Source organism: Struthio camelus, chromosome 6 (assembly GCF_040807025.1).
Source record: "Struthio camelus isolate bStrCam1 chromosome 6, bStrCam1.hap1, whole genome shotgun sequence".
NCBI classification, from domain to species: domain Eukaryota; kingdom Metazoa; phylum Chordata; class Aves; order Struthioniformes; family Struthionidae; genus Struthio; species Struthio camelus.
Genome location: NC_090947.1, coordinates 31,099,944 through 31,111,349, shown reverse-complemented (window position 1 = coordinate 31,111,349; position 11,406 = coordinate 31,099,944). Strand labels below are relative to the sequence as shown.

General features: G+C 45.3%; 1 protein-coding gene across 1 annotated transcript in view; it reads left to right on the top strand.

Moving 5' to 3' along the window:
* Positions 1–2,066: 2,066 nt before the first annotated feature.
* Positions 2,067–11,406, top strand: part of CNTNAP5 (contactin associated protein family member 5) — a 294,025-nt gene continuing 284,685 nt past the window's right edge. The window contains exon 1 of the mRNA XM_068948985.1: positions 2,067–2,420. Within this exon, the coding sequence (XP_068805086.1) occupies positions 2,345–2,420 (76 nt within the window). The 5' untranslated portion in view covers positions 2,067–2,344. The remainder of the gene's footprint in view (positions 2,421–11,406) is intronic.

Below are 11,406 nucleotides of genomic sequence, written 5' to 3'. Positions count from 1 at the left end.
TCTGCTAATTTCAGGAAAAACTGCTGCAAAGTTGTGGGTATGGCAAAGATAGGTATGTCCTCAGAGCAAATGCGCTCAGGCTTTAGGCTTTCAGATACGCCCTTCTGTTTAACTTCACTCGAGTGGTAGCTCAGGGAGTTTTACTGCTCGTAGTTCTAAGTGTGGTTTCTCACCGAAAAAGTCAAGTTGATAACTGAATTTTTGCACTGGGCCTTGTGGCCGCATCCAATGAAGGAATATAGTGCCAGGTTTCTGGGCTGGAGTTTTGTATGCGATGTCTACAACTTTAAGAGAAGAGAAGTTTCTAAGCGGGGTGAGAAAACATAAAGGGGGGCCCTCTCCCACCCTATCCCCTGAAGGAATGGGCAGAGCTCAGGGCCTTCCAAGGTGGGCCCTCTCGGAGGAGATGGTGTCTGTGTGCCTACATAACCATCTACTGGGCAATGAGCTGAATCCTCCTCCAGTCCCGCATGCTGTACTACTGGAGTGGAAAAGCAGACGCCTACACATAGACGTGTTATCGCTGGGCTGCCTCCCACCCCTAGTTTCTGAAGTCACCGTGGGCTCAGATTTAAGTGAAGCACAGAGCAACAGGATCAGGCCTTTGGATGAGCAAAGATAAAAACTTGGTGTACTTGGAGGTGTTGAAAACTAAAAAGGAAAGACTTAGATATCTTGTTAGGCTTTTAAGGGCCTCCTAAATCTCGTTTTTGTGTGGCTAAATCCTTTATTGACTCTGACCCTAAAGAGTCAGCCCAAGGCAGCTATACTTCTTATCTAACCTTGTGTCACTTGTAACAATAGAAGGTAAAGTAATTAGGTCATTTTTTAAATGTGGGCTTTTGCTTTCCAAGCTGACTGCTCCTTCAAAGCTAGGAGCCTTGCTTCTGGTGTCCCCTTGACATCTTCTCTCTTTGATACAGTATCTAATCGCTAAGCACAATGTTTTCCCTCCACCCTCCTTACTTTACTGTGAGGCTTACAGCATGGCAGCGATTTACACCTCTGCTCTGCCTTGGCCAGGCAGGATGGTGTTGGTGAACAGTCTGCTCCTGCTGACTGTTCCTCACCATTGAGAGGGGCTACTACTGACAACCAGCGACTTTCTCCCAGTAAAAACTCTTACGGTCCAAATACATTCTCCCTGCAGATTAAAGTGGAATCACTAATGCAATTTTGACCTGACTCTGATACAGCGCTTGACTGATGTGAGGTGACACCACAGCAAAGCAACAAGGTCAACTCTCAACTGTGATTTAAGTTGAAATTCTGGAAAGGACACCTGCCTTTCCCCCTGTAGCAGGAGTGCAGGAGATCACTGGAAACTGCACCTGAGGCTAACTCAAAACACACTCCAGCTGCCCCTGCACAGGGCACAATGCTTTTAAACTGCTTGCCACCTCTCGAAGATAGCCACAGCCTTTTCAGCTGCTGAGTAGTGTGATAATCAATCAATCAATCAATCAACTAATTACAAAACCTGACTTTGCCAAACGTGATCCAGCCTTGCCAGCTGGGGGTTTTTAGGGTGTGGGAGCCGGCTCTGCTCCACGGGGGGCTGCTGGCTGCAGCAGCAGCAGCAGCAGCAGCAGCAGCAGCAGCAGCAGCAGCAGCAGCGTGGGGGAAGGCTCAGCCCGAGCGGGGTGCGGGCTCCTCGGGCCGGAGCGGTCCCGGCCCCGGCTGTCTCTGCCCAGGCGCCCGCGGAGGTGGCGCGGGGCTCCTGCGCCTTCCCCAGCTCTTTCCGCGGGAGGTGTTTGTGAACATAAGCAAACAAGCGACTGATCTGAGGGCGCTTCAAGCTGTTCCAGCGACAGCGGGTACCCAGAAGGAAAGAGAAAAAGGGAAGAAAAAAAAAAAGGAAAAAGGAGAGAGGAGAAAAAAAAAAAAGAGGGTTTTTTTCTCCAGGCAGCTGATTTACTCCGTGACTCTGATGCTTATCAACAACGCGTGAAGATTGCAATGAGGATCCTCCCTGGAAGGCGAGGAGGAGTGACTTGCAGGGGGCTGGGAGGAGGTGGAGAGCAGCGCGCTGTCGCCTATAAGGAGGTGTCCAGCGCCGGCTGCCTGTTCCCCGCCGCAGCTGGCGAGGTGCATTACCGCGGCGGGAGCCGGGGCAGCGGGCTCGGGAGCTGCCGCCGGCGCCCGGAGTGGCTCCTGCGAGAGCGGCGAAGGACTGCGGTGCCTGGCCGCCCCCGAGCCCCGGCCGCCCCCTTCTCCGGAGTGCCTGGATGCTGCATGGAGTAAATGAGCGGAGGAAAAGGGAGCGCACAGAGGCTGCGAGGCGCTCGGAGACCGGGACCTGGGGAGGCAGGCGGGCGGCTGGCGTCCCCGCCCTGGGCTGAAAATGGATGCCCGAGCCCTCGGGGTTTCCGCGCTGCTGCTCTTCAGTTTTTGGCACCTGGGATTAACCGCAACGAATTGTGAGTAGCGGGAGCGCACCGAGTTGTCTGGGGTGGTTTCGGGGGTGCGGGGGGAGGGTGAGGAAGGGAGGAAAAAAAACTCATTGGAAAAAGGGTTTATTGCAACCTAATCTCCGAGAAAGTTAGCCCGAGTCCGGTTTGCTAATGGAGCTTAGAAACGCAAAGTTGTAGCCAGGAGAAGGGACCGCTCGCCGCCGTCCTGCCTGCGCCGGCACGGAAGTGAGCCGGAGCGCTGGAGCCTGCAGTGAGGCGCTCGCGGCTTATTCTCGCCGCTATTCGCTGTCCTTCCCTTGGTGGCGATTTGCGGGTGCTGCCGCTCCCGCCGCCTCCGGTGCGCGCTGCCGGCCGGGGCTGCGCGCTCCTGCCGGCCGGGCCGCCCGGGCTCGGCCCTTCCCCGCCTCCCGGGGCCAGCGGGGCAGCACCGCGGGCTCGGCGCGTCCCTGTCCGGCGGCGGCCGTCGGTCCCGCTGGCATCCGCGGCCGCCGACGGGGGACCCCCTCTCGCCGGGGTCTGCCGCCCCACTGGGCTTCACCCTTTAAGTTTTCCATGTGCCGCCGCTGGCCCTGAGGGCGGTGCCAGCTGGCTCTGTCCCCGCGAGCAGGAGCCTCCCGCACCGCTGCGCTCTGCAGCGTCACGGCCAAAAGGCACCAGCTCCGCGGGCGCTTTGGCTTAGGCGACCCCCGTCAGTGCAGCCGCGGACCCGTCGGCGCTGGTGATCCCGGGGGGGGGTTGGGGAAGGAAAGGGGAGAAATCTGCCAAGATCTGCCCCGCTCTGACCGCGGGCTGCGCGGGGGCTGCGCGGCCGCGAGGGGGCGCTGTTGCCCCGCCGACGGCGCGGCGGGGGCCGCGCAGCCCGGGCGCAGGGCCGCGGTGGGCGGCCGGCCCTGCCCGCCCCGCCGTCCCGCTCGCAAATCGCTCCTAAGCGAGCTACAACGGCACTGGAAGGGACGCGCTGCTTCTTGTCTCTCTTTACTTTTTTTTAAAAAAAATTTTCAGTCGATTAAATTATGGTTAATATGTTTTAATAATGCTCGCGAATGCTAAATGCAGGCGATTTAAGACTGAGGCTTGCCATTACTGATGCAGTAATAAAGTTAATTCCTAACACTTAAAAAGAAACTCTGCATTAATGAGTTTTACTATTTCATGGGTGACAGTTTAATTTCCCAATGCCAATAAACATTTCCACTGAATACACACTGCTTCCTAAATATTTAGGAGTCAATCTTTTTAAAGCATAATGATCAATGGTTTTATTATACTGTACAGATTTTACTTATTCATTGAGCAGTGAATTAGCATGGAATCGGCTGTAAGCGCTTTCCCAGGAGCTAAGTGAAGGAGCCTGTGAATCTGTAATAGCTACAAGTTCCCTAGAAACCTTGTTAGGTTTGGATGTGAGGATATCTGTGTGTGCATGCAGATCTCAATTACTTCCAGTATGAAAATTCATTGCCTTAGATAAATCATTTCTTTATGTTGGAGCTCAGGGATGCTATGCTCCCTTCATTGGTCCTGGACTAAGAGAAGTCTTCTACGTGGGCCAAAATGTTTAATGTTACGTGCCTAGAATTAGTATCTTGAAATTCCAATTAAACTGGCTACGTAAAGTGCCTTTCCTCTCAGGAATACTGAGCTCCCAGGTTCTCAAACTTTCTGAAAGGAGGAGTTCCCAAATGGGATCCCTTAGCCCAGGCCACTGTCAGGAACTGAGGACCTTTTAATTGAAAACCGAAGTGCAAACGGAAAAGTATTACTTCTATGCCCTGATTTGAATGGTTTGGCCAAATGCTGTTTTCAGATGTTTATCCTGGTATAACTGCAATGGCTTCAGCATTCAGCACTTGTTTCTGACAAGTTCCGCAAATGAGAATAGAATTGAGGACAGTGTTTCTAGTGGAAAATGAATGAGTTTTTGGAAGGAAGAATACAGCTGCTTTATTTTTCTTCCTAATATCTAATGTGACATTAATTTAGGTAACTTTTTTCCTGCTCTTAAATTAGGAGACTCTTAAAAATGATTCTCCTTTCATTTGATTTTTGTAATGGGAAAATCACAAGCGAGTAAAATCTTTCCCGCCACTGATATATTTGATTCTGATTTCCTCTTTGGTATAATTCTTAATGAAACAAAGAATTGCTTAAAAAAAAAATCTACTTTGAAACAGAGCTACAGACTGAAGGTCAGTAGACGTTATTAGATCAAAATATCAAATGCTAATAAAACAGAAGAAATTCCTCCCTCGTTGCTTTCTGTAGTGATTTATAATGTTAGGTAACTAGTGTGGCAACAGGCTTTCTCCCCAGGATACTAATTATTAGAAAAAATAGACACGTACATAATACTGGAAACAGGTTGCATATAATAACTGAACTGAAATTCCTACATTCATCAGGTAGACAGGGAGATGCAAAGCCTTGCTTGCTGTATAATAAATTAGTTGCCCTTTAGCAGCGTATGATGGGGAAACATTAGTAGTTTTGGTAAGTCTAGATCCTTGTTTGAACACATTTCTTTCTCCTCTTGTATGTGTGTGGAGGTTGAAATATGGAAAGAAAAATGGGCTTATGTTGCTTCCCCCCTGTGCTGAGATAGCAGTACAGATCTAGTCTACGTCTGTGGAAGTATTCACAAAGCAGGAGCATTCTTGCTTGGTGGTCCTCAATTTGGTGCGGTGCATCCTGGAATTTTCTTTGTTATTTTGCATGTTCTGCTCCCTCTTTTATTTGTAGCTTGCTTGCTTGACTTCTCATGTGGCCAGAAAGATGTTGCAGATCAAAACACTTGGAGAAGTGGCACCTTTCAACTCTCATTGTTAAAGCTTTTCTCAGAAACGGTAAAGTTTCCATTGCTGAGTACAACTTCCTTCCCCTCACAGAATCACTATACCTAGTTCACTAGCGTTATTATCTAATTGCAGTACTTTTAAACCTGTCAATTAAACCTGGTCATGATTGTCAGTCAAAGCCACAGAAATTCAATGTGTCATAGAAATAGATCTTCTATTGAACTTCTGTTGAAATACATTGCATCTGATTTACTCTTCTGCCGGAGTTTAGATCTTACAGGAGACTTCTTAGTCTTTAACTGCTCAGTTAAAAACATCTACTGCAGGTAGTGCACATTTGTATTTATATTTATTTCAAAATCATGTAGAAAAAAATTTTGATGTAGATTTGAAAAAACATGCTTTATTGGGCAAGGAGACTTTTTAGGCAGTAAGTGCCTGATGATTTTAGACTTTCTTTACAGTGATCTGAATTGGCAGTAACAGTGCAGGAATCAGACAAACAGTGTAAATGTACAGCAGAAAACTTGCATCTGAACGCTTGAGGCTATCGAGATCAATATGTTTACTTGGGACTTGCGACAGCACAAATGAGACCTCTCGGTCAGTAGTGGTAAAAGCAGAGGTCTGTTAAACAGTGACCTTTCTGACTATGTGGTCAGAAATGCTAAGTTATGAAGACATCTGCTGAAACAGGTAGAATATTGATCTTCAGATCCGTAGGCTGCAGTTCATTCGTTTGCAGGCTGTGTAAAGTGACTTGGGCACATGCCCCTGTTTCTTCTGGCTCCAGTAGGTAAATATTTCTTACAGAAGACTGATATTCAGAAATGCTTTCCTCCCCTTAACCCCATACAAGGAGGGGAAAAAAATACCCAAATGTTAGTGTTTTTTTTTTTTTCCAAGCCTTCTGATAAAGCAATGGAAGAAATCTTAGAAATGAGATTTCATGAGAGGATGTGAATGAGATTCCTGCCGTGGCGAGGTCTGAGGGATCCACTGCTGATCAGTGCCTCCCTCTTGTACATCTCATTATCAATCATTTGGGCAGTTGGACTCAGCTAGTACTCCTTGGCTTTGAGTTGGTCTTAAAGACAAACTTTCCATTGACTACAATGATCTTTGGATTCTGCATCTGCTAAGCAGATGGCATTACCAGCCCACAAGAATCTATCCAGGGTTATTATCTCAGTATCAAATACATTGTCTGCTTCGACAGTTTTTTATTTTTTTACTCTTAATGTCATGCAAATTCAGCAGGATTTTTCATGTAAAGTAACAGCAAGAACAAATTGTTTCCAAATGTGCTTGGTACAGTTGTACAAGTATAGACTTCAAGAGGAAAACACCGTGCTTCTGGGTAGAACAAAGTGCTTGTGAAGCGCTCTCACGTATGGCAAGTACTGGCTTCTGCCAGCTCCTCTGTGTGTGGGACTAGTGAGTGTTCAATAATACCAGAATCCCACTTTTACCAGTGGGGAAACTGAGTCAGTGTATCACAAGCAACCCTGGAGGTAGATTCTGACACTGATTGTGCACTGAAGTATCAAAAATAACTCTTTTGGGGTCGACTGAGTTGATCCCATGTAGTGAGATCGTGTCCTGTGCTCTATTGTTAGATCATTCATATTTGCCTTGCTACGTATAGGCATTTCTAAATCCATGGATTACTCTCCCTTCCTCCCCCTTCCCTGGTGTTATTTGAAGCAAATGGATTCCAGGTAGCTGAATGGTGAAATGAATGAGAATCTCAAGGCTGTGGGAGTGTGGGATGGCATTTATTCATTTTTAGCCCCTAATGTGTTTTTGCCAGTAGAAGTGACAGGTTTCAGCTCACTTAACAAATATGAATTACTTTTATTCTCCCCCTACACACACACACTCTGGAAAAGACTATAATGGGAAAAATATAAATCTGCTGGCATATCTTCCAGAATCACCCATGACAGACTCCCTGATCTGTCTGCTTTCCCTTAGCCTACCGGCCTTCAGTGTCTGAGGTGTTTGAGGGAGAGAGCTGTCTGCAAAGCACTAGATAACGTGGGTTCCTTTTGAAATGACCTGACATGACTGGGTTTTTCCACTGCCGGAGCTGCTGAGGGAAAGAGACTCTGAATCTAAGATTCACTTTTTCAGACTATTGTTGCCTTACTGAAACAAGGGCCACGTTTGCACGGTGTTTGTAGGATGTGGTCCTGAACGGACACATCCCTTCTGAGTGTTCTCAAAGGCAGGGTACAGAAGAGAAGGAAAACGTTCCTGCTGATCCAACTTCTCTGTTGTTGGTTAAAGCGTCTTTAATGGACATGGACCATTTTGTTCAGCCTTATCTAAACTCTCTCAGACCAAGGAAGAAGAGAATAGTGTAACCAAGCTTTATAATTACAGGCGTTTCTCAGAGGCTTTGACTGCGTCAGTAAAGCAGGACACATCAGTAGAGTTATTAGTATTTCTCTAGAGTTGAAAAACAAGAGAATTTTTGTACAGTGCTGGACTACTAGCACTGATAATTAATTTCCTTGTATTAATCTAGTCTTTGTATTTTCTAATTGCCCTGTGCAGGTTCTTGTGGGCTGATAATGCCATCTGTTCACTGGATCAGCAGAACCGATCATATTTTAAATAAGAACAATGGAATATAGAATCTAGAGGGGAGGTGGAGCGGGAGAGAGGAAAGATGCCAAAACATTGTTTTGTTTTTAGTTATCCATTCTACTAAGCAGTTTTTAAAAAAGTTAATGTAATAAGACAATTGCCCTTGTTAGATAGGTAAGCAGTAGATATTGTTTCTTAGCCAGTATTTGCTCAAAAAATAAGGTAACTTAGCTGAAGAGAGAACATGGAGCCAGTTATAAATGTCATAACGGATCTTGCCTGATCTGTATGGGGGGGGGGGAGGAGTTCTTCTGCCTGCACTTTGCCTCTACATAATCTAGCAATTTGTCTATGTTATTATAGACACATGTTGGGACTTGAATAACTTGGTTCATTTCCTGCAGAAGCTCATGCTCAGATTATCGGCACAGGTTCTGGATAAAACAGTGCCAGTTTGTATCTCTACAGTTAAAATTGTAAACTGGTATTACAGTTGCTTCAATAATTAATGTTGTATTTCTTCATAACCAGTGAATCAAAAGCCCCCAGAGTTGATCTTGAATCAACAGTCATAGTGTTTTACTTGCAAATATAATACAAAGTGTTAGTCTACAAGTTAGTATAAAAGTGTTGGTAGTTTTTATTTTATTCAATATTTTGCTATTCTAATAAAGCCATTAGTGTTCATTCTCTCTGATCTTGTGCAGCCTCAGGGGTCTGAACCTGCATGGACATCCAGTAACCCAAAATACCAGGATGTGGTATTTTCAGGGACATCCTTAAGAGAAAGTCTTCCATGACAGAAGTTGGCTGGGACAGTCGTTTTGGAAGATAAAGCTGCTTGTTTCTCTCTTCTTGAGACCTTCTCCTGGATCAGTGAGGGCTTTAGTTTTAGGAAAAGATGCTATGAAATGATTGGGGAGGCAAAGACAGCACCTGGGCCTTAACTTCCTTCTGTGTATCTTTTATCTTCATCCTATGCAGATGTCAAAGAGGTGTCTGGCTTGGGGTCAGAGTACAGTGTGATAGTGTATTGGGGTGGGGAAGGGGCTTCCAGTAAACTGAGTGCAAATGGCTTTTCCAGAGAATTTTCCCCTTGGTCTGAGTTTAATTGATACTGACTTCAGAAAACAGAAATTTAATTATTTCTGTTTTCTCAGGAATCATGATTACATGGGTAATTAAACCATTGGGATGGTTTATTTGCATTGGGCTAGAGAAGTTCAGATCCCTGACTATAAGGACCGGGGATAAGTCAGGCATAGGCACTGGAAGCTTGCTGGCAACAACCTTTGTGATTTTTCTCCTGTCATAGTCAACATTGCATTACGCCACTGACCAGCTTATAATATGCCAACATCATTTCCGTGCTGGGGAGTGTAACTCCAAATTTGAGGTTAAGGGATATGCTTAATGAGCATCACTACTATGTGGATTCATAATAGCAATAACAAGGAAAAGCTAACTTTGTAACTGCTCATTTAGTGCCATTCTGGACTATTAAATAGTTTAGTGGCTGATATTAATGTACTCTTTTCCAAGTTGTTAATTGCCTGTGTGATCTTTATGGAATAAGAGCTGAGAGTTGCAGTGGGACACACTGTACCCCAACGTACTCAGAAGATGTTCAGTAGCACCCACAGCAGTGGAAACTGGAGAATAACTATGGTATCACTTTGGGGAACACTTTTGACATGAGCAATTAGTTTAGCATAAAGCTGCAAAGCATGGAACAGTGATAGTCAATACTAACCATTGTGGCCCAGTAGAAATTGGACTGAAAAGGAAATAAATGTATTTTCATTCTCAGTTTTATTGTGTGTATTGGGAGGTATTGCGTTTTGGCCCTTAGGAATTCTGGAGCATAAATCTTTCCACTAAAAGTATTCAGTGCACTGTGTTGCCAATACCGCAATAAATAATAATACTAATTTTAAAATGGGTGAAATCCTCTTTGTTCCCAGCTGGGCAATAAGAAGCTGATAAATGCTGTACTGCCTGCTTTGGAATTGGCAAGTTCCGTTTACTTCTGCTCTAAATGATGAGGCATTGTTCCTCCATAACAATGGTTCTTCAGCAATGACAGCTCATCATCAGTCCAGGAACACAGACAGATAACTTGTGATCTGTTTCAGCAGCAACATGGTTGAAGTCATTCCCTTATTAGTTCAGTAATCTCTCTGTGTGTTGGGGCCTAAATTGCCCCCAGTTCTGATGTAGATGCTATGAGCATTTGCTCTCCATCCTCCTTGGTCATAAAAGGAACACACTAATCATTAATAAGGTTGTTCTCTTCCTTCTTTCTGTGCAAGTTTAACACTGGAGCAGTAAGGTGAATGGCATTCTGCTATTGGAGAGTATCTGGTCTATCTATAATATTATCCATAAGGAAAGGAGCAGGACATGAAGCCTGGTCCTTGCAGGGAGAGGGGGGTGGCTGCAAAGGATCTCCTCCCAGTCTCCCTATTACTAGTGGTGGCTTCCTAATGCACTCAATGAGGTCTGGATTAATGGTCCAAACAAATCAGTGAACTGTTAGGAGTAACACATGCATTTGTAGTGATCAAATTGTTTTATGATTACGGCAAAAGGGACTAAATATACTATGAAAATGTATGTTGGAGACTCTTCCAATGAATAATTCATTCTTGTCTAGTATCCATGAAAACAAAAACACTGTGTGCATAAGAACCTGTTAGAAAAGTTAATCCCACCAATGGCTGAACATGGAGAAAATCAGCTTTTATTTTAAAAGGTAGATTTACTCAAATCTTCTCTAATTTGATTTGCCAGTGGGGTATAATTTAAGTCAAACAAGTTAGCAGGATTACTTCCTATAGGAAGGGTCTAAATATTTAACAGAGGATGAGAAATGTCTGCCCCACAGGATAATGAGCTCAGGAGCACTCATTCTCCACAGTGCTAAAGGCAGAGGTTGAGCTAAAACCAATGGAAGTAGAAGGCTAAGTGGAGAGAAGTTTCTGTTCTCATGATACAGTCCTCTAAAGCTGGCCTTGGGAGCACTTGTAGTGGGCTGCTACTAATCCTGGGGAGAGCCTGACTGAGTGATGGTAGTGGCTTTTCACTGGCTGGAAGTGATGTGATTGTCTTGTAGTCTCTAAGTGCCTGAAGATGTCCACAGCGAACCTCTTCTAGCCAGAGCACCTACTCTGGAGCGTGTAGGATGGTGAAAGGCCACCCATCTGCTCCTGGACAGGCATCTTGAGAGGAGAAAGAGCAACTGCATCTGTAGAGGCAAGAGTTTCAGAGAAGCCTACTTGTTTCTCCAAAGCTACCTGGAAGCTCTCTGGAAAAAAACAGAACATCAACTTGGATAAATTGAATTCTGGGCAAGCACTTTACCACTAGGCTGCCCTGCGTCTTGTGCAATGGCTTTGTGGATTCTGAACAGAGCGGCTGGAAGAAGGAAAGAGAGCTTACACAGAAAGGACAGGGCCTTTGGCTGTCTTTCTACCTGCACAGAAAAAATTCAGAGGCTGGAGTGTATGTGTATTTTTTGTTTTATTCTTTAATTCTGTATCAAAATAGTCTGCATTTTAATTTAAAAGATGAACCTCCTTCAACAACTCCTTAGCAGGATT